Source organism: Ctenopharyngodon idella, chromosome 23, assembly GCF_019924925.1.
Source record: "Ctenopharyngodon idella isolate HZGC_01 chromosome 23, HZGC01, whole genome shotgun sequence".
Lineage (NCBI taxonomy): Eukaryota > Metazoa > Chordata > Actinopteri > Cypriniformes > Xenocyprididae > Ctenopharyngodon > Ctenopharyngodon idella.
In genome coordinates this window covers 9,677,527-9,701,254 of record NC_067242.1, presented here as the reverse complement: position 1 = coordinate 9,701,254, position 23,728 = coordinate 9,677,527, and the positions used below count along the sequence as shown (strand labels likewise).

General features: G+C 35.4%; 1 protein-coding gene across 6 annotated transcripts in view; it reads right to left on the bottom strand.

The window, feature by feature from the left end:
* Positions 1–1,007: 1,007 nt before the first annotated feature.
* slc4a2b (solute carrier family 4 member 2b) overlaps positions 1,008–23,728 on the bottom strand; it is a 48,610-nt gene continuing 25,889 nt past the window's right edge. For 4 of the 6 annotated variants that reach the window (XM_051882690.1, XM_051882691.1, XM_051882689.1 and 1 more), the window contains 19 exons: positions 23,357–23,484; positions 19,464–19,663; positions 17,700–17,836; positions 14,828–15,008; positions 14,036–14,171; positions 13,393–13,591; positions 12,110–12,215; positions 11,667–11,851; positions 11,317–11,533; positions 10,371–10,577; positions 9,865–10,013; positions 8,518–8,712; positions 8,204–8,437; positions 8,005–8,094; positions 7,033–7,199; positions 6,534–6,787; positions 5,765–5,934; positions 5,466–5,639; positions 1,008–3,247 (listed from right to left, as the gene is read on the bottom strand). In XM_051882690.1, coding sequence (XP_051738650.1) covers positions 3,167–3,247; positions 5,466–5,639; positions 5,765–5,934; positions 6,534–6,787; positions 7,033–7,199; positions 8,005–8,094; positions 8,204–8,437; positions 8,518–8,712; positions 9,865–10,013; positions 10,371–10,577; positions 11,317–11,533; positions 11,667–11,851; positions 12,110–12,215; positions 13,393–13,591; positions 14,036–14,171; positions 14,828–15,008; positions 17,700–17,836; positions 19,464–19,663; positions 23,357–23,484 — 3,210 coding nt within the window. In that variant the 3' untranslated portion in view covers positions 1,008–3,166. Of the gene's footprint in view, positions 3,248–5,465; positions 5,640–5,764; positions 5,935–6,533; positions 6,788–7,032; positions 7,200–8,004; positions 8,095–8,203; positions 8,438–8,517; positions 8,713–9,864; positions 10,014–10,370; positions 10,578–11,316; positions 11,534–11,666; positions 11,852–12,109; positions 12,216–13,392; positions 13,592–14,035; positions 14,172–14,827; positions 15,009–15,222; positions 15,441–17,699; positions 17,837–19,463; positions 19,664–23,356; positions 23,485–23,728 lie in introns of those variants that run through there. The other 2 variants (XM_051882694.1, XM_051882693.1) reach the window with 2 other exon arrangements.

Here is a 23,728-nt window from a genome sequence, read left to right as displayed (position 1 = left end):
AAAATCAGTAAATGAAATATTTCTCAGTATTATATTGCAGCAGAATATGATTAGCTATTATTATTAGCTTTTTTGTTGCTCAAATGATATATTTAAGCATAATTAAATGTTTTAAAATGTAATTTATTCCTGTGATGTCAAAGCTGAATTTTCAGCATCATTACTCCAGTCTTCAGTGTCACATGATCCTTCTGAAATCATTCTAATATGATTTGCTGCATAGAAACATTTATTATTATTTTATATTTTGTGAAAACGGTGATAATTTTTTTTTTTTTTTTTTTCCAGGATTCTCTGATGAATAGAAAGTAGAAAAGAACAACATTTATTTGAAAAAAAAAAAAAAATCTTTTGTAACATTATAAATGTATTTACTGATTCACTTCTGATCAATTCTAAAGCATCCTTGCTGAATAAAATATGAATTTCTTTCAAAAACAAATCTTACTGACCACAAATTAAAGTAAAATTGTTTTCTTAACGTTTTGTCAGGAGAATCTTCTAGATCAGTGGTCGGCAATAGGCGGCCCACGGGCCAAAACTGGCCCGCCAGTAATAATATCTGGCCCGCAGCCATGATATTTTGATAGCGGCTGGTTCTAAAATAGATCTGTCTGGAGAGCGCAGTTCATGGTTGCATAGCAACGACAGACGCCAAGGGACCGCAAGCGCTTTGGAAAGGAAAGAGGCGCGGCCGCGCTTTCCACACGTTTTTAGACGCAACATGTTAACGGCCCCTAATATTATATTCTTTTGCAAACAGTGTTTCTCTTTTCTTCAGTGATTCTGCTTGTTAACAGCAGGTGTTCATCACTAATGCTCAATCATCACTTAATTAATCATTAATTATCTCATTAACTTTAACTCCGCTTCAGTGTTACTTTAACACTAAATAGAGAAGAACCAAATGCATTTCTTTTGCTGTGAGTGGAAGAAAAATAAATAAATGTAAACCAAAGCAATTTTAAAAACTGTAATAAAAAAAAAAGAAAGAAACGAATAACAAATTTAAATAGAAAAATCAACTTTATTTGCAATATTTGGAATTTACTGTAAATATTGCATTATGTACAATGGAACATTTAAAAATCAAATATCCAATAAAAACAAAAATGCATTAAAAAGATGTCCACAGATGGTAAATGATCCTCACTTCCCTTTGCCATACTTTTGTAACAAATATCACCCGACTTTAAAATGACCACAGTGTTCCAGCATTAACCTTCATGAACATCCATAATAAATACCATCTACAAACAAGTGCTGCTGAGAATCCACACAGTACAGATCCAGTAGCAGCACATTCACACACAACCTCAAAGTGCTGCTCTACTGTCTGATTTCCCAGAGTTCTGCAGGCCTAAAACGTGTCTAGACGCAAACGTGGAACCAGTCGCTGAACACGGGCAGAGGGAATGTCAAAGATCAACAATGGTGACAAAGTACAACAAGCTGAAGGTCCTGATTTACTAAACGACGACAGAGACAACATTTTATAAAAATATTCTCAAATCAATCACATGACAAAGCGTCTAACCAATTCCTAGTCGAATAAAAATAACCTCTACACAATTTCATTTTCGAGTTGACTCTCCGTATGTCATTACATAAGCTAATGCAATATAAAACTAACATAATAAATTCCTATAATTAATAGATCCTAACATACATCTGATTCTGGAATCACAATCTGGAATGTAAATATCGCTCAAATGAGCTAAAGCACTTGTTTTGTAGCTTGTTTAAAGCACAATGGTGTGATCAAATCCGGAGATTAAAAAAAGGCCAGAACGTTTCAAACAAATGTGTAATGCTGCTAAAATAACAAACATAACATATGCTTAACTCAATTATTTAACCGTAACCAAATAATTAAATGTGTTAATTTAATTCCCGATGGTTTGTGCGTACAAAAAAGTGAAAGTGTACGTGCAGCAGTCGAATCTTATTAGTGCAGATTCACCATCTAACTGACTATAGGGATCCAAAAAGTGAAGCAATGGAATATTAGTGAATGATGAGATGAGGAAAAAGTAGTGATATTATTCAGGAATTCTATGGCAAAATCCCTCATGAACTGAGGAACTGAATAAATAATACGGTTCCCGTGTTAAATGCATAAATAATTATTAAGTAAATCAAAATCTATACTGTGTATATGCTGAGAACTGGTGTTCAAGAGAACAGGCTTCTGTTTTAGTGTTAATTCAACATTGTATGTGGAAAGACTTTAAAAATGTGGTGGAAAATTACAGTTTATCAAGTGTATATTTCCCAAAAGCATCATTAGCCAAATATGGTCGCAAGTTCCGTTGAATTGTGTTGGTGATGGAACTTGCGACCATGTTTGGCTTTGGGATACACACCTTTGGTCAATTTGTTTAGTTCTTACAAACCATAATGAACTGAATCAGAACCTTAAACACTACATTTTTTGGATCATCTTTAGGGACGCTCCTCTTCTTTTTCTTAAACTGGGTTTTAAGAAACTAGGTCACTAGTGAATCTATCTGGGACTCATCTGAAAACCCCTCAAGATCACTTGCCACCAAATTCATCCTCTAAAACAGAGTTCACTTGCTCTGAATGAGTCATTTGCTCCATGTAACAGTCAATATAATATATACTACAACTGCACATCTAGAGTTTTGTTTTGTTTTGTGACTTTCATGCATTATAAAAGAGAAAACAACTGTTTAGAAATGAAAAAAAAAAAAGTTGTGATTGGACGGTAACGAAGGAAAAAAAAAATACTGTCGATTGTGTGATTGTGCTGCCACACAATTAAAAAAAATTAAAAGACGTACATATGGTATAAGATGAAATGGGCCTTGGCAATCTTTCTTGATCATGAATATACACTAAAAACGACATAAAATATTGCATGGGCCCTGAATGGTGCTGGGAATGTCCAGTTAACCCCATACGGTACATTCGTTTTCCTCATAGGCGACAAATACGCTTTGTAAAGGCTAAACGGTGTGATAGCAGCTCAAACCTTCTAATACAAGTGAAATTAGTCTCTGGAAAATGTCAGGTGGAGATCAGGTCCACATAATATTCTCACCACGATTTGGTTTGTCAAAGTTTGAAAAGCAACTGTCCTATTGGCCAATAGCCTGACTGACAGGAAGACAGGTGAGAAATGGACAGCTGTGGTCGTGGCTCAGACTGGCATGTGCATCTCTGTGTATTCGTCCTGTCCCTCCTTCTCATCAAAAGTGGGCTCTGCATCATCAGCGTCCAACTGAGAAAGGGAAGAGAGACAGAAAAGTCAAAAAACAGCACTAGTCAAACATGATTTTGAAAATGACCTACTTCCTTAAAGGGATAGTTCACCCAAAAAATGAAATTTGTGTCATCATTTACTCACCCTCAAGTTGTTCAAAACCTGTATGCATTTCTTTCTTCTACTGAACGCAAAAGAAGATATATTGAAAAATATGGGTAACCAAACATTTGATGAGCCCCACTGATTTTCATATAGGCATGTGACGGTATCAAATTTTCATGTTGCGATAATTGCTGAAGCTTTTATCACGGTATACGGTATTATCACAATATTGAAATAAATTGCAAAAAAAAAAGTGTCAGTATAAAAGGTGTAAGAAGTCTTTTTCTTATAACAAAAATTACAATAACGCAACAAAATTAAAAAGTACAATTTTTCAAACAGATTAAAGTGCAAAAGAATGATAAGGTAACACTTTATAATTAAGAATGAGCAATAGCTACATTTCTTACAGAAGGTATTTTTTGTTAATGTTAGTTAAGAAATACAACTGATCATTGTTAGTTTTAGCTCAGGTCCATTACAACTTTTGATTTTAGTAATGTTAATAAACATTAACTAAGAAATTAACATTAAGATTAATAAATGCTTTATGAGTATTGTCAGTTTGGTAGTAAAGAATTAACATGTTAACTAATGAAGCTTTATGTCACTAAGTGTTACTGAACAATAACAAATAATCAGAACATTTTCAGTCATTATAGGGCATGTTGTAGTCCAGATTAAAATATAAAAATGTTAAAGTTTGAAAATAAATAGCCTATTAAGTCTAAGTATTAAGTATTTGGTGCTGTGATGAACAACATTGCGAATACAAAAAAAACTGAATGGCTGTTTGAAGCATTTGAAATACTTTTCAGTAGCGCAGCTGCTTTGTTTACTGTGTTTCTGGGGTAACCGCTTCATTTCTGCTGTTCCATCAGCGCCCTTTGCTGTCAGAGAGTGAACCTGCAGTTTCATTCAGCGCGTCTCCTTCACTCGTTCCGCCATGTGCTTCTCATGCACGTTGGGCTTGTTTACATGCGCGTCTCTGACGCAGCTTACAGCGGTGCATTTTATTATTTGTGCATTTTATACTCTTAATGGGGAAATTATTCTTAAAATGCTTAAAAATTTTTAAATTATAAAAATTTGAATAATTCGTAATAAATAATTATTCACGCTATTTTGAAGTGCCCGCGATAACAATATTGTGCATATTCATTATCGTGATATATCATATTACCGAATATTGGCACGTCTACTTTCATAGTATAGGAAAAAAAAATACTATGGAAGTCAATGGGGTCCATCAACTGTTTGGTTTCCGACGTTCATCAGAATTTCTTCTTTTGTGTTCAGCAGAAGAAAGAAATGCATACAGGTTTTGAACAACTTGAGGGTGAGTGAATGATGACAGAATTTTCATTTTTGGGTGAAATATCCCTTTAATATGGCTTTTTGCACATTATTCCAAAGGGGGAAAAAAAATAACGCTCCATCTCTAAGACGTCACCAAGTCTTCTCAAAATAAAATAAAATAAAATAAAATAATAAAAAAATTAATGAAATATAAAATTTTAGGAATTAAAATGGGATGTGAACACTTTCAAATGGACTTAAAAAGACATTTTATGTTTCCTAACTATATATAAATTTAATTTTGTTGGTTCTCTATAAGTACATTATGTTTCAAAAGGTTGAGGTCAGTAAGATTTTTTTAAAATATTTTTTAAAATAAGTCTCTTCTGCTCCCCAAGGCTGCATTTATTTAATCAAATATCCAGTAAAACAGTAATATTGTAAATATTATAACAATTTAAAATAACTCTTTTCTATAGTAATATATTATAAAATGTAATTTATTTCTGCGATCAAAGCTGAATTTTCAGCATCATTACTCCAGTCTTCAGTGTCACATGATCCTTCAGAAATCATTCTAATATGCTGATTTGCTGCTTAAGACACATTTCTTATTATCAATGTTGAAAATAGTTAATATTTTTATGGAAAATGTGATACATGATACAGCATTTATAAGGAATAGAAATCTTTAGTAACACAAACAAATGCCATTACTGTCACAATAAAAGTATTATTAAAAAAAAAAAATCTTACTGACCCCAAACTTTTGAATCATAGTGTATCGCTAAGAAGCAAGCAAAAATGTCTTAGTGTGCGCAAAAATACTTACACACTGCATTTCACGAGCGCTAAAGATGCGTGACAGAAGAAACATCTTGACAGGGACGGTCATGATGAGAACGAACGGGAAAGCCAGCGACGCCACGGTGGACATGACCGCCCAGAGGACAGCCAGACAGACCACCTGTATCGCTGTGAACAGATGCATACGCAGGGTCCGCACCTGAGGAACAGTGATACAGTCAAAATATGCAGTACACAGCATAAGATTTCTGAACAGTATCTGATACCATTACTGCATCGTGTTACTGTTACATTAATAGACAAAAAACAGAATGGGGTCCTGACCTTGCGCACGTAGGTGTGGTCGGGGTGGTATTTTGGGGGCATCAGCAGGAGCAGGATCCGTTCTGTCAGCTGGATACCATTCAGTGACATCACACCCATGTACAGGAAGATGCCAAACAGCACAGCGATTGGGATTTGACGGAGCAGATCACCGATTACTATTGAGAGACCTACAGCCAACAAAATCTGCAGTATGAGTACATTTTATAGACTTTTTCTTCATTTAATTCATATGTTAATACATGCAATAGTCATTTACACTGATATGTAATGAAATATTATGCATCTTAAAGCAGTAACCTACAAGATACTATGAGTTACCTTGATTTTACCATGAGTAAAGGATGTTTTTACCCACTTAAATAGTGTTAAAAATCACTACAATGCTTGGACTTTTTCTAAAACAGTGGCAACAGAAATATAATAAAACACACAAATGTCCAATAAATAATTACATTTGCCTGCTTGATAATAAGATAGATGAATCGTTAAACACTATTTTGATAGTCAACTTTAGACATTCTACTAACTATTAGTACCTTTGCAACTACGTCAACTTATTCTACTAACCCTAACAGTCTACTAATTCACTAATGAGAGTTACTTATAGTTAATAGAGTGTCTAAAGTGGACTACTGAAATAAAGCGCCCAGGGTAACCCTCTTGCCCACTTTATCCAACAATATGCTATTCATCAAGATTTTAATAATCGTTTATGAGATTTATCAGCAGTTTTGATAATGTTTGAATTGTCATTGCTGAAACCCACCTACAAGTATCGCCACCAGTAACCCGGTCACCCTTTGCTCCTTGACCTCCTGGATTCGAGGTTTGTCTCCTGGGGCGACGGCTTTGCTCATCACGGTGAGGGCGTTGGCATGGGTTACAGAGCGCACGGTGGCCGCAGCCATCCACGGCAGGCCAAACAGAGCGCTGGTGCCGCCGAGAGTCACGATGATCAACAGGTCCAGATGGAAACCAGAACCTTTGACCAGCATGCGCTCTTTCTTACTGACTATCAACCTAGAAGGAGAGAGCGTCGTTAATACTGCCATGATTTAAACGTGAAAAAATAAAAACACTGTCAGTATTACAGTTACATTACAGCTATATAATTACCAGCTTTATTACAAATTAAAAACCTAAACATTTTTATATAAAATAATTGTGGAAAGATTTTTCCTGGCACAAAAAAAATACATTGCTAAAAATATATTTGAGCTCTATAAATGTAATTATAATGAAACCAAGCATGGCACTGGACTCACGTGGTGATTTGCGTCTCCATAAAGATGAGGATGAAGACGAGCAGAGCGGGAAGGATGCTGGCAAACATCATCCAGATGGGGAACTGACCATCACTTCCCAGAGGATTGACTATCCAACCCCGCTTATCAGGACTAGTCACTGAAAATCCTCGGGGGACACTTAGTTTCTGTAGGGTGGAGCATTAATCATGTTATAAATAAATTAATAACAATAAAATAATTCTTATTAGTTATTTATAAAATGTTTAAAAAATAACTGAAAATAATAATAATAATGAAAAGAATAATGAGAAAAGTATATATAAAATAATAATAATAAAAGTCAATGAAGATTTAATTATGAAGAATTAATTAATAACAATAATAAATAACAGAAAATATGAATAATTAAAAAATACATAAAATAAACAATAATTATAATAAAAGATAAATGAGAAAAAAATATGGGTGGAGCATTAAAACCTTTAAAATTCATATATAAATGAAAAAAAGAATACATAAAATAAAAATTTAATAAAAGTAAAAATAAAATAATATAATAATAATAATAATAAAAAAATAAAATAATAAAAGAAAGAAAAACGAAAATCAAAAATAAAATATGGGTGGAGCATTAAAAAAATGCATATATAAATTAATAATAAAAAAAGAAAAAAAGAAAATATGATTAATTAAAAAGAATAGATAAAATAACAATAAATAATAACAATAAGGAAAAAAATGAGAAATAAAGTTAAATAAAAAAATTCAATAAATACAAAAACCCTAAATATTAAGCTTTGTTGCCTAAACTTGCACTATTTGTGCTACTGAGACATATCTCAGTAGCACAAATAGTGCAAGTTTAGGCAACAAAGCTTAATATGTAGGGTTCCTATCCTGAAAATACTAATAGTGTTGCTTGATTCAGCAAGCACTATTATTAACTTCAATTACTTTTTCATCTGATAATTGATAACTGTCCATTGTCACCTGTGAGTATGTGTCTTTAATGCTGTAGTCTACCAGAACCATGATGAGAATGGCAATAGGAACTCCAAAATCTCCAATAACTCTTCTTAACTGTAAAAAAATTAGACTTCTTTTAGACAAAAGATTTCACATAGGAATATTTTTCTTTGCAGTGTTCTAATCACTCAACACGGGGTCAGCTGATCAGACAGCATCTTACCCTGCCAGGGAAGAAGGCACTGTTTTTGAACTTGCGCAGGTAGAAGGCGATGAAGAAGGTCCCAGACATGAGCACCAAGGACAGCAGAGCAGTATTGGGTTCACCGACCACCTTCACCATCTCTGGCGTACTGCTGTTTGCTGCTAATGGACTTAAAGTGCTTGAGTTGTACGTCGAGTTGTCCACATCAACAACCATAGCAGAGCAGCGTTTCAGAGGATGTTCCTGGAATATCTGTGGGATACATCAGCAGTCAAGAGGAATTCATGATTATATATGTAGAGAAAACACAATCAAAAGACGATCCAAACTACCTTGACCAGTTTTGAGAAGGTCTCGTAGATGAAAATGAGAGAGATGAGGAAGGAGAAGATCTCCTGGGTGAAACGTGAGACAAATCGAACCAGGAAGCTGCCCTCAAAGGCCACCATCAACACCACGATGATGATGAGCCAAAAACCGATCCAAACGCGACCTGTCAGGTACTCCATATTATTGCCCTTACAGAACTGGAGAAGAAGAGGAGTGAATGAATGTTTATTTTGGGTGAACTTGAACTGAATTGAGCTGAATAATGACACTATTATATTCTGTAGAGCTGCTTTATAGTTGAACTGATTTTGCTTCATAGCAAATGAACTTTGCAACATTCACACTGTTGTTACTGAACTAAATTGAACCAACATTAAACTAAATTGAGCTGAATAATGAATAATCTTTTTAGAGACGCTTTACATCTGATTTTTTCCCTCTGTTTATTACAGTGAAGCTGCTTTGAACAATCTGTATTTTATAAAGCGCTATATAAATTAATGTGAACTTGTCCTTTAACAACAGGGGATGTTTTATGGTATGGAAATGTCTAATTATAGTCATAGACACTGAAAAATTATATAATCATAGTCACTGAAAAACCCTGAGGTACAAAGAGTTTCTGTAGGGTGCAGCATTAAATAAAAAAATAATGATAATTAAAAAAATATATACAATAATAATAATAATAATAATAATAATAATAATAATAATAATAATAAGTAAATTTATAAATTAATAATAATTAATCAAAAATAAAATATAAAAGGTGGATCATTAAAAAGAATACATAAATTAAATAACTACAAATAAAAATAAAATTAAAAAATACATAATAGAAAAAAAGGAAATTAAGTAATTAAAAAAACATAATATAATATAAAAAAAAAATATAAATAAAATAAAAATAAAATAAAATATAAAGGGTGGAGCATTAAAAAAATACATAAATTAAATAACTAAAAATAAAATAATTAAAAACATAATAATAATATAGAAAAAGAAAAGTAAAATAAGTAAATAAGAAAATAAAGTTAAAAAAAAAAAAAAAATTAAGTCTGTTTGCTTAGAAAAAGTAACAGCAAACAACAAACATTCAACAAACAGGACAATTTTAGATATCCATAGCACAAATAGTGCAGGTTTATGCATCAAATTTTAATATTTAGGGTCCCTAATCTGAAATAAGAAGGACAGTAATACTAATGCTAGCTTGACTTGGCTTGAAATCATTTGCTAACTGACTACTATCCATTCTCATCTGTGAGTATGTGTCTTGGGGAAAAAAGTGAACTTTCCTTTAACAGTAGGGGTTGTATCTGGTTTAAGGAACAGCATTATAAACTCACAGAGAAGAAGGCTTCTTCAAACACCAGGATTGGTCCAGAAAAGCCCACCACCAGAAGCGGCTGGGCCCCGAGCAGACAAAACAACACACCCTGAATACACGTGGCCACAATCAGCTCCGACACGCCAATGAGCCCTTCAGTCTTCTCACCTGAACACATAAAACAAACCAGAGCTTCAGTGTCATGAATTATTGAACATCGAGGTCAGACACTGGAGTTCAGGGCATCTAATCTAAAATACTTATCAGAATCAGACTCATTTATCATGATGAACCTTTTGTTAAATAACCGGTCACTTTCTGGGTACTTCAAGTAATTTAAGTCAGCTCTGGATGCAATAAACTAAATAAATTTCCCTTTCAAACAATGTCCAAAACTTCTCATCCTAAAAATTCTGCCCAACAGTAATGGATGACATGCATTTAAAATGACTGCATTTAAAATCTTATCAATACGTTTCTGTCAGTAAAAGCACAGACGAAATGGAGAACAATAGCATAACTGACCCAGAAGGCCTCCGAACGTGATGGCGGGAGAAAGAGCGGCAAAATAGATAAAAATGACAGCAGCCATGCACTGGGGGTTCAGCGCATCCTTAAAGTCACTGATGTACTTTGGGTAACGGCGCTGGGCGTCACGAATCAGTCCACCAAACAGACGGCCTGTGCGTCGTAAAGGGTCGTCTTCTGGTTTGAAGGGCGCCAGCAAGGCCTCTGATTTACACATAAAGAGAGAAGTTAGGATATTATTAATATAACAGGACACTGGAGAAATATTTATGAAAGTTGCAAAACAACAGACACACACAGACATGCACACAGAAACAAAACTAAAAACAAACAAACAAAACAAGGGGAAAAAAAAAAAAAGACAAAAAAAGCAACAAGAAATAAGGAAAAAAACAAAAAACAAAAAAAAAAACAAAAACACCAAACAACGCACTAATAAAAGCACAAAAACACACAACAAAAACAAAAAGACAAAATAAAATAAAACAAGCACAAAAAAGACACACACACACACACACACACACACACACAAAAAAAACACAATAAAGGTAAAAAAAAAAAAACTGTGAAAACAGTGTCTACATAAAATGGAAAAAAACTAAAAAGACAAAATAAAAGCAAATGCACTAATAAAAAAAAAAATAATAAAAAAATACAAACAAAACAAAAATACAAAAAAGCAAAAACAAAACAAAAAAAAGAAGAAAAACAAAAGCTCTACATAAAATAAAAAACCTTAATAATAAAAGCACAAAAAGACAAACAACTAAAATAAGCCAAAATAATAATAAAAAAAAAAAAAAAACACACACACACACGCACAGAACAAAAGAACAAAATGACCAAATATAAAACCCCCAAAAAATTAAAATATAAAACCAAAATAAAAGCTTAACTGGAACTACAGTCATTCCAGACTGAATCTACCCAGGCAGATGCAGACCTTTATCTTCAAGGCTCTTGGGCTCTTTGGACAGCATGGCCACCTCCTGCTCCTCTCTCTTGCGGAGCATCTCTCTTTGGAAGTGAGCGACGGACCGCAGGAGGTCATCACCTCCCAGTTCTGACGGAGGGAGCACGATACTGCAGTCCAGGAAGCCGTTGATGGCGCTGAGCAGGTCCTGACGATCGTCTGCCAGATATGCAGCTTCATGAAATTGCTGGAGAGACATCAGATCAAGTTAACACTGGAAATAGGCATTATAGTCTGAATTTCTGGAACAATCTTGTGGGCTGGTGAGCTGTCATTTTATTATTTGTAGTCAGTTGTATGCTAGACCAAGTCTTCTTCACCTTGTCGGACATGAGTGTGGAAATGGAACGTCCGATCTGGTGGTAGTCCATGTTGGTGCTGGGAGGACCAAGCAGCACAAAGAGAAACCGCACAGGAACCGATACTTCCAACACTGAGTCCAGTTCTACAGCTTCCTGCAGTCGAACAAATGCCATGGTGGGCTGCTCCAGGAAGTCGACACTGCCTAACAACGGAGAAATGCATTTAATTTCCTGTTGTCTCGTGAAATAATTTGCTGATTGCGTTTATTCTATGATAGTTATGTTAGTTCCTGATGCATCTCGTTAATTTGGTATTAATCATTATTAGCAGCCGGTTCAAATGGGATAAAGTGAAATTAATATTTTTCCAAATTTCCATTTTTCTTTCTTAAATGATTTAGGACTGATTCCAAGACAGAAATTCAATGGCATTCCAATAGGATTCGTTAATAAGAGCTTACCAACAAGTACGACAGTGGCTTCTGCATTTTCCGGAATTTTCTCCAAAAGCTTAAGTTCATGTTTGGACTTGGATTTGTGCATGCCTATAGGTGGAGCTGAATCTTTCTGCAAATAATGAAACATAAGACGAATCAGAAAGAAAGACGACCAAAAAATATTTTATATTTAGCAGCGAATTAAAATTCTAAAGGAAATTTCACATTTTGTGTCACAAAAACACATTCAATCGTTAGACAAGAAGCAAAAATATGGTTGGTGAAGAAATGCCATATTTCACACCAAAATGAATGAATGAATGAATGAAAACGAGGCCTAGGAACTTTAAGACAACTGCTGCATCCCAATTCGCATACTATCCGTCCTATATAGAATTCAAAATTACAATTAGTGTGTCCCAAATCGTAGTATGTTGAAATGAGTATTCCAAAGATACCCGGATGGTCTACTTTTTCCGGTTAGAATCCAAAGTGCAAATCCATGAACACTCTAATGACTAATATTGCCCATAACACATTGCGTGTTAGACGAGGATTCGATTAGAACTACAAACATGAATAAAAGTGTTAAAAAACTACAAACGTGGTGGATGTGCAAGTCCGACGGTTAAGTAGAGAGGTTCAGGTAAAAGGGTTTGAGTGATTAATTATCAGTATCTAACCTGACGAAAAGATATTTAATGTTATCAACATTACATTTAATCTGCAACAGCATTGTGAACTTTTGTAATGATGCGTTTGGCCATTAACTTTTAAATGCATCATTATGCAATTTGAAAACACACGAGGAGAGTTCTCCGCATGAAAAAGTCACGACTGGCAGATCAACGTGCTACTACATTTCTCTCCGATACAGCAGAAAATTAAATTAAATTGAACATGGAGGATTTTGACTATGACAAGATGATTGATAGGGCAGATGCACATAACTAAACGACAGAACGGTCTGTTGAAGTCGCAATTATGACAAAGTAGTACGTCCCAAAGCTTGCCTACACTTCTGCTACACACTCAAAAGTAGTATAAGTAGGCGAACTGGGAGCAGCAAATGTTTTTTTTTCTTCAACTAAATCCAACAGGTTTTTCTTTTTTTTCCAATTGAAAAGTTTTTTTTCCCTTCTTCAAATTTTGGGTGATTTATTATACATATTTTTCTATAAAACTAAAATAATTAATGAATAAAAACAAACCCAAAAATTGTGGGCTATTATCTGTAAATAAATACAGGTTGCCCTCTTCAACTAAAAATATTATCTACTGTAATTGAGACACTTCCATCCAATTACCTCATTCTTCTCTATGTCAATGTGAAGTGTGCTGTCTTGACTGGACCTTGAGGACCCCATGAGTGGCTCTGTGACGGAGGGTTCGGGGACAGACAGATGGTTACTGCTGCTCTGGTTATGGGTGATCAGGGAGCCCAGGCTGGCTGCGGAGATGTTTCTGGGGAAGGGGGAGCTGTGCTCTTTCTCATCGCTCGGGTGACTAAGGGAGGGAGAGCAAGGGAGCCAGCGGGTAAGAGACACTAAGAGAGACTGCGAAGAGTCATGTGTGGATCTACATACGGATGGGTGGCATTATGGTAAACAGAAACCATTCAATTATATGAGAATGTAAAAATCATATGTGGGATAAAAGCGATTCAAATGGAGACCAACATGTCTACACCAGATGCGAGCATCGATCGCAATATGACAAAAGCAAATAAAAACTATTATAATCAGTGATGCCGTCTACACTGGATGTGGTACGACGTGACCAGACAAATCCTAAACAGTAAACTGATGCCCCGTTCTATTTCCGACATACTTCAAGAGCTGGCACAACTTCTGACATGAAGAACAAATAGATTTGAAACAGTCGCTTTGTCACGCCCCGGTGTAGACACGGTGTTAGATGTTGCTTACTGTACAAATATCCGAGATCTACCTGTGCTTGAGTAAGAGAGCACGGAGGACATTGGCTCTGTCCTCAGCTTTGATCTGGTCTGAGATGATCATCTGTTCCACCACCTGATGGGCGATACCAGGTAGTGTCTTCTGGTCCAAGTCCAAAAGTACAGCTCCTAACGGGAGGAATTAAAAATGAGGCCATTTCATTTTCATGATTATTTATGTAATCAATATAATGTCAATATAACAAAATCAATGCAATGAAAAAAAAATATAAAAAAAAAATATTTAAATTTATATTAAACTATCTAAATGTAAAAATATATAAAATTTAAATATTATATATATATATATATATATACACACACACACACACACACACACACATATAAAATATATAAAAGTATATATACAGTATATTTACATTTTACAACATCTAAATATGTATGTTAATATATATACACACATACATATACACAAGTACAATATTAGGATTGTATGTATAATTATGTAGGGGGAATATGTACATTTTGGGACTAAATATTTTATCCATAATCCACATAATTGCTCACTTTTCTGAAGTTCATTTAAATAGTAAAATTAATTTTTAACAGAAATATTCCTTGTAGTCTTATTTAGTATAGTAATTATATAAAAAAAGTAGTTTAAAACCATATTATACTGTAGCACATTACACCTCAAGACACCATGATGCTTTTGTAATGAATGGTTTTGTAATTAATTTTGATATTACAATATGAAGTGTTACCGCTAACCTGACCTTCTTCCTTACAAAACAGATTTTATGGAGGCTTCAGCAGGTTCTTACCATGAGAGATGGTTTTTCTCAGCTCCAGCAGACTGCGGAATGACAGCGAGGCGACATGTGGTTTCCCCCAGCGGTCTGTTTCCTCCTCCACATCCTCTTCAAACTTGATCCAGCGGGCCGTTTCTCTCCACTGCATCTCCTGGTTTTTATCCATGATCAACTCATTCAGCTCCACAAACACCTGGTGGCAATAAATGAGTGCAGAACATGCTATTTAAACACCTTCTGATGAGAAATCTTAAGAGCCCTAAAACACAAATTCATTAAGGGCTTTTCTTTAGAAGAAATTAGAAACTTGCTAAGGTAGTCAAAGCAACAGACATCATTAAAACTGCACCAGCTATGCATTTCAAGTTGACATTAGTTTGATCTGCTCAAAATGTGATATCACACACCAATCGATGCATCCAGCATGTGCATATACACCAACACACCATTCCCTGACCTTCTGGTGTTGAGCAAGCCGTCTGGAAAAGTCTAAAAGGACCATGCCGTTCGTTCGGAGCACGACTGAGCGATGAGGCGTCAGGCAGCGGTGTGAACACCCACTGATGTTGTTTAGAAGTAAGAGGGTCCATAAGTACACTCATTTACCCTAAGACGTAGCTGGTTTACCTGTCTAGAGGGGAATCTGAGGGCGTTAATAAAACATGGCTGACTCTGAAGGCTTGCGGTGTCCAGTTACCCGAGCTGATCTTTCCTTTATTCTTAGGTGTGTGAAAGGGAAGAAGTTCATTCATTTTTAATCAGGTTCTGCCCCCTAAAATCCTCCTTTTATTTGTTGTGAAGGACAGCGGGCTTGTCTAAAATAAATGGAAATGCCGCGAGTGAATCTCAATCTGGGAAAAAGGACTTAACAAGCTGAAACAACCCATCAGGACTTTGTGAAGGCATCTGTAGAGACATCCGAAACCTAACTAGTCGTGCCCATTACAACAATTTTGTTCCCAAAATCCCAGCCAGAGGGAATAGTGTTAAAACTTTTCCACAGAACTTTTAGTTAAAGCTTAAACAAGCGTTTAAGTTTACTTAATAGTGAACAGGTTTCCCGCAGTTTTTGATAAACCAATATCCATGACTTTTCAATGATCCTTCTGGTTATTTATGATTACTGGATAAGGATTTAATTAATTATTATTATTATTATTTTTTTAAATATAATAATACTAACACTACTACTATCATTACTACTACTACTACTACTACTACTACTAATAATAATAATTTATTATTATATAAAAATAAAAAATATTTTTTAAAATAAATTAAATAATTTATTTAAATAATTTATTTTACTGTAACAAATATATTTTATGTCTTGATTTTGCGGAATCATGGGAGGTGTTGTCTTCACGTCTACAGCCGGTGGAAAAGAATCCGATGGGACTCGGGCAGAAATCATATTTATGGATGAGCTAATGTATTAAAGATTTATTAACATTACTGTAGTATGCAGGGCGTGGCTGAAAGCCGCTGGAGCGATTGCTAATGAGAGACACAAGCGTAAGCGCTACACACGTCTCAACAGTAGTGGAGCTTTTATTATGCCACAGTCGCCGCTTCCGCTTCTTTCAGTCAAGCGTATGTGGGGTAACAGCGCAGTTTTATCATATTAGATTAATTTGTGTGTTGAAAATTGTTATAGTGCTACTCTGCGTTCACTCGGCAGCTACTATGAGACACTGCAGTAAGCTAGATTGATATTAGGCATGGTAAAACATGGTACTCGCGATAAAATGAGATTCAAACGATAAGACTAAAGGTGATGATACACAGGGCAACTTTTTGTTCAATGTTGCTTGGGCACTTTCCCATTGAGAATGAGCAACAAATTTATATCTGGATATTTCAGATTGGTCGTGGCCAATTTTTTGAGAACCTCCAATCAGAATGCTAGGAGCCCATCATGTGACCAGCTTGGAGATTTCAGAAAAAATTCAAACAAGATGGCGGCCTCTCAGCGGCAGTGGAGCGATTGTGTATTTATGTCTTTTTACACTGGTAAGTTATCATGTGTCAGCCCAAAATAGGGAATTTACCTCATTTAATGCTTAAAATACCAACAGGTGTCCAATTTAATGTGAGTAGGCTGTAATTTAGCAATCAAATGTTTTCAGTTAAAAACTAAAAATACGAGTACTGTTTAACGTCTGTAGTGGCGTAGGCTGTAGGGTGTATGGCACGTGAGTGTACTGTAGCTTTTGACGCGATCGACGCGGGTTTGAATCCGCCTTTTGCCAAACTCGCTCTTCTCCCTTTTCCTATCACAAATCAGATCGGAAAGGCATTTATATTTAATAAAAACAAAGAAAATATTTGAATAGTTGAAATAAAGTGCCTAACAAGTGTTTATAATTAAGTATTTATTGGGTTGGCATTAGATTTGCTCCTCTCTGATTGGTTGCTGCCAACTGTCTCACCAGGTTGCCCGTTGACGGCAACATTGCCCAGCAACATTGCTCAAAAAGTTGGCACGTGTATCATCACCTTTACTGTGTTGAGCTATATAACAATGATTAGTTTTCTCTCGATTAATGTATTCAAACCTGTCTAATAAAAACATAATATATTAAAGCATCTTTGGTGTTTCCATGGTTTCTACAAAATAAAACCGGAAACCGAGGGTAACGCGGGTATGATGTCATTGATAGGTGACGCCTGGCATGGTCCGTGTCCTGGTTAAAATTACTCTGGATTTATACATTCTTGGAAACATTTGGGATAATGTAATGTAAGTACACAAGTCAACAAAATATATATAACACTCTTCTATTTTAATCCAAAAATCTTACATGTTGTGCCTTTAATACACTAGCTTCAACCAAACTTCTCACATCAGCTAGTCAAACTCACAATCTAGCACGAGTCTCACCTCATGTGGTGTTCGGTCCAGTTTGCGAGTGCGTGTGCTGGGTTCTTTGTGATCTTTGCTGATGTGCACCACTTGACCCTTTGTGCTTTTCCTAACCAGGTGTCGACGTACTCCAGGAACATCTTCAAAACGATGGCCTGGAAGAATGTAACAAAAACATATATTATTTAAATAAAAGGCTGTGGCAGTTGATTTTTTTTGTGTAGAAAACGGACAACTGGAATGTTTACTTTCAAATAATGAAGGAAACTACCATTCAAAAGTAAGTGTTTATGGTTACACTTTATTTTAAGGTGTGCTTGTTACAGTGTAATTATACAATTAAGTAATGAGTAATAATCCATCAAATGACCACACTCACTAGTAAAATTTCCTTGGCAGAGTTGAGAAGCAGGTCATCGCTTTTGTTCATAACAAGCTCATCAGGGTGAAATTACAGGACGGGCCAGTTGCCAAAGACATTCAGGGTAAAAAGGTCAGGGCGGGAAGTGAAGGGGATTTGACTAACCAGGGTGATTGTAGGAAACAAACTCCAATCAAGAAAAGAGGCCAAAGCCTTTTCCCACACAGCTATTTGGAGCTCTTTAACAGTTGAAATTCACTTTAGCATTCTTATGCAAACATCTAAAAAAGTGTGTACACTAACAGCGATTTGCAACAACAGATGAGAGCTGCTAGCGATCGAAACCGCTGGCGATGCAACAAAATCAAACAGAGTTTAACATATTATTGTCTATTAACTGCTGTCAGACATGTGTTTGCCTATGAACTGATGTGCCAACTAAAACTAAATGGTAGACAGCAGCCGTATAAGTCCTGTAGCTGAGCATATGCAGCAGATGGGCCTTTTCCCAGATGAATTAGCGGCCCGCATAGGAAGACGGAGAAAGCTGATGGGGTATATTACAGGAGCCGCTGATATACAACTGAAGTCTGAGAAAGGTTTGTCGCACTGGGGCACAAAAGACTCTTGCCGTGAAGCGTAGCAGGATGAATGGTACAAATCACCTGAGAGACCATGAAACTAGTGGATTTATACTGTAGATGTTGAAATCACAGAAGACCAGAACATGGATTGTGTGCTTGATTTCTAATAGTTTGAAATACAATAACTACTCAAATACACTTCCATTCAAAAGAATGTGTTTTTGAAAGAAGTCTCTTATGCTTACCAAGACTGCATTTATTTGATTAAAAATACAGTAAAAACAGTAAAATTGTGAAATATTATTACAATTTAAAATAAGTGTTTTCTATTTGAATATATTTTAAAATGTAATCTATTCCTGTAATGCAAAGCTGCATTTTCAGCATCTTCAGTGTCACATGATCCTTCAGAAATCATAATAATATGCTGATTTGCTGCTCAAGAAACAATCATCCACAAAATGCATGAATGTAGAGTCATTGTTTATGTTAATGGTGAACAATAGTATTGAAGATGGCAGCTTAGAGAGCTTTATTTAAAAAAAATGTATTGAGTTACTGAGATTTCAGACCCAGAGGCTTCATATAAAATCCCATTCGCTGGTGTGCAGGTCTTTATGGAAAGTAAGAACAGGATAAAGAAACAACCAAAGGAATAACAGCATTATTGCACTCGGAATCAATTAAAGTGGAATAGAAATCATTCTTTATGCATTTAGTGTTAGTTTGGGCTAGTATGTACCTCAAGATTTCCCACTACAACTGAGCAGGTATTTACTAAACCTGCAAAAGCAAGGTAGAGATGGATCCTACTGGGTATGTGCATTAAAAACTCACTTTTAATGCCGTCCAGGTCGGCCGAGGCCAGGGTTCGAGCCTCAAACTCATCAGTGGGGATCCGCTGGTATTTGGCTTGCTCGGTTCCAGTCATGTTGCCCGTGCGACGTCTCTCCTGAAGGTCGTAGCTGCGACTCGACACGCGGGGCAGGGAGCTGGGCTCAGTGGCGCTAGGGGTTGGAGGAGCAGGTTCAGGGTCTCTACAAGAGAGAAAATGAGATGGTCAAGTTCTTTTCATCAAACACTAATAAAAACAGAGCTATTTTAGATTTTATTTGATTAAACCAATCGCCTTCATTGTGTTAACTCAAATTTTTAATTTAAATAAACTCAAACTTAAGGCAACCACGTAACTTACTTTAAGTTAAACCAACAATTCTTTTTTACAGTGTACAGATGACAACATTGTCAAAATGATCCCCATTCACATGAATCTGTGAAAACGATTAAAAACGCTGTATTATACATGCCAGGCCAGTAGTTGGCGATGTCACTTTGTAAGAAACTGAACACGTAATACGCATGCGCATGACGTCACCGTTTTTTACAAATTCGTGTTGCTGTAGTTTACATGGAGACAATAACGTTATCGTTTTCAAAAACTTTGAAATCAGTTTTCAAAAGTTTGTCTTCAGCCCCAAAACGCTGTTGTCATGTAAATGAACGGCCAAAACGCATAAAAAGTTCTCAGTTTTTAGTTGAAAACCCTTAGTTTTTATATATTTCCAGTTAATAATTTTAGTGCTTCAGCTTCAATTTATTTCAGTTCTAATTCCAATTTTTGTTTAGATTAAGCTTTTCAACTAATATTTATATTATATTTTAGCTTTATTTCCATTAACATTAATGTTTTTAATAGTTTTAGTTAACGATAATAACCCTGATTATAAACATGCAAAACTTTTTTAAAAAAGTCCACACAAGGAGAAACAACGTAAAAACTTTGTGATCACAATTTTTAAAAAGTCCTAGAGTTTTACTATGATAAATATCTTTTGGTAGCGTTTTATTACTTAATTAGCTTAATAACATGCAGACAAAATAATGTCCGTCCACAGCAAAAAATATGATAAAATTTTTGGAAAATAAGATGCTTGAAAACAAAAGCAAAAAAAAAAAAAAAACAGTATACCTTAGCCATAACTTTAGTAACTTACTATAAAGTATGCACTAATTTTCTTATGACATAAAATGTTTACAGATTTACAGATTAATTGAAAAGTATTTTGCATTCAATTTTACAACAAATACAAAAATATCTTCATGATCACTTACCTTTAGTTTAAAATGAGTTATGTTTTTAAAAGCTTCTTAGACCAAAAACATCCCTATCATTGTTAATGTTACTAAAGAACAGAGGAACACAACCTGCTGGAATTATCTGACAATGAATCCTGATGTTTGTAAAGACACTCCTGTATTTAAAAGATGAGAAAGCAGAAAAGAAAGGTGGAGAGCGCTTTATAAAAGCAAAGTGCGGTTGCTAGTAGTAACGGGTGAGTGATGTGGACAGCGGTGATGGAGGTCTGAAGAGAGGCTGATACCCTGCTGGTCTCTGAAATAACTCGTCCTAGGTAACGTACAGGGTGTGCTGTGCACTGGCATCTATTGATTTAATTTACAGTAAACCAAGAACAGAGAAGCGGACACACTCTGAAGGCGCATGCTTTATAGGTCACGCTATGCAACCCGCAACGTCCACCACTTCAAATAAGTTCATAACAAAACTGCAAAATGAAGACCAAAGAAACTATGCAACACCCTGAGAACTTCCCTCAAAAAAAATTTTATATGGTGACATAGTTCCCATCAAAATACCAAAATTACACAAAAACATTTCCAGGTCACATTTCACAAAAAAAAAAAAAAAGAAAAAAAAAAAAAGAATAAAGAATAAAACATGAAGAATTTTTGCATAGTTTTGTCATTATTTTCATGAGAATTAAGAACATGTTACAGCCAAATTCTCATTACTGTAATGAATCTGCATGATTTACTTTTTGTAAAAATTAAATCAGCATTAAATGCAGGCAGTACAACAAACAGTAGCAGAATATATAAATACTCATTTTATACAACCCCAATTCCGGAAAAGTTGGGACGTTTTTTAAATGTGAATAAAATGAAAACTAAAAGACTTTCAAATCACATGAGCCATCATTTCAAATTTGATGCCTGCTACAGGTCTCAAAATAGTTGGGACGGGGGCATGTTTACCATGGTGTAGCATCTCCTCTTCTTTTCAAATCAGTTTGAAAACGTCTGGGCATTGAGGTTATGAGTTTCTGGAGTTTTGGTGTTGGAATTTGGTCCCATTCTTGCCTGATATAGGTTTCCATCTGCTGAAGAGTTTGTAGTTGTCTTTGACGTATTTTTCGATTAATGATGTGCCAAATGTTCTCTATAGGTAAACGATCTGGACTGCAGGCAGGCCAATTCAGCACCCAGACTCTTCTACGACGAAGCTAAGCTGTTGTAATAGCTGCAGTATGTGGATTTGCATTGTCCTGCTGAATTACACAAGGCCTTCCCTGAAATAGACGTGGTCTGGAGGGGAGCATATGTTGCTCTAAAACCTTTATATACCTTTCAGCATTCATAGTGCCTTCCAAAACATGCAAGCTGCTCATACCGTATGTACTTATGCACCCCCATACCATCAGAGATGCTGGCTTTTGAACTGAACGCTGATAACATGCTAGAAGGTCTCCCTTCTCTTTAGCCCGGAGGACACGGCGTCCGTGATTTCCAACAAGAATGTCAAATTTGGACTCGTCTGACCATAGAACACTTTTCCACTTTGAAACAGTCCATTTTAAATGAGCCTTGACCCACAGGACACATCAGCGCTTCTGAACCATATTCACATATGGCTTCCTTTTTGCATGATAGAGCTTTAGTTGGCATCTGCAGATGGCACGGCGGATTGTGTTTACCGACAGTGGAAGTCTTCTTGGGCCCATTTAGTAATGTCATTGACACAATCATGCCCATGCAGTGTCGTCTGAGGGCCTGAAGTCCACGGGCATCCAATAAAGGTCTTCGGCCTTGTCCCTTACGCACAGAGATTTCTCCAGTTTCTCTGAATCTTTTGCTGATGTTATGCACTGCAGATAATGAGATTTGCAAAGCCTTTGCAATTTGACGTTGAGGAACATCGTTTTTAAAGTTTTCCACAATCTTTTTACGCACTCTTTCACAGCTCTGCCCATCTTTACTTCTGAGAGACTCTGCCTCTCTAAGACATCCCTTTTATAGCTAATCATGTTACAGACCTGATATAAATTAACTTAATTAGTTGCTAGATGTTCTCCCAGCTGAATCTTTTCAAAATGTCTTGGCTTTTCAGCCATTTGTTGCCCCTGTGCCAACTTTTTTGAGACCTGTAGCATCAAATTTGAAATTAGCTCATTTAGTGGATAAAAGTGTAAAATGTCTCCCTTTAAACATTTGTTATGTCATAATTTAAAAAAAAATATTCGATAGTTCCAGGTTTATCATGCTCATGGGAACCCTAAATTTTATTTTTTTTTTCTTCACATTATAGTAATGTGAATGAGATTTTTTGCATTACAATAATGAGAATCTGGGATGAAATATGCTTAATGAAAATAATTTTGTTAAACTTAATATAATACAGAGATATAATATACAAAGTACAGTATATAAATAGTAAATAAATGTAAACTATAATTTCTTAAAATCCTTTATTTTCTTTTGATGTTTGGTGTGAAATATGACCTGGACATGTTCTTGACAGGTTTTGTGATTCACCTTACCATAGTTATCAAATAGTAAAATCAATATCAATTCAACAGAACATATAATGAAAATACATTAATATAGGTTATCAGCATATGTTTACTAAATGTTTGTTGCATATGAAAACTCACTCAGTGGATGTGCTGTCCTGGGGCTCCGAACACACCGCAGACGTGGGGACGATCAGGATTCCTCGTGCAGGAAGAGGATCTGAAGTCTCGGGAGTGGACACATGAGGTTCATCATCGGACACGAAGAACTGGACAAGAGATGAAATGATAGAAATAATGATAAATCTATTATGTTGAGTAAATATATAAGTATGCAAGAACTTTGAACCTGAATACGAGTTTGTTTAGAGAAGATGAATGAAAGTCTTATGGGTTTGAAATGACATGAAGGTGAGTAAATGACAGAATTTTCATTATTTCAGTATGCTGTTTGTATTAATATTTATTGTCTTGGACAAAGTTCAATAGATAGAAGAGCTTTCAATTAATAAG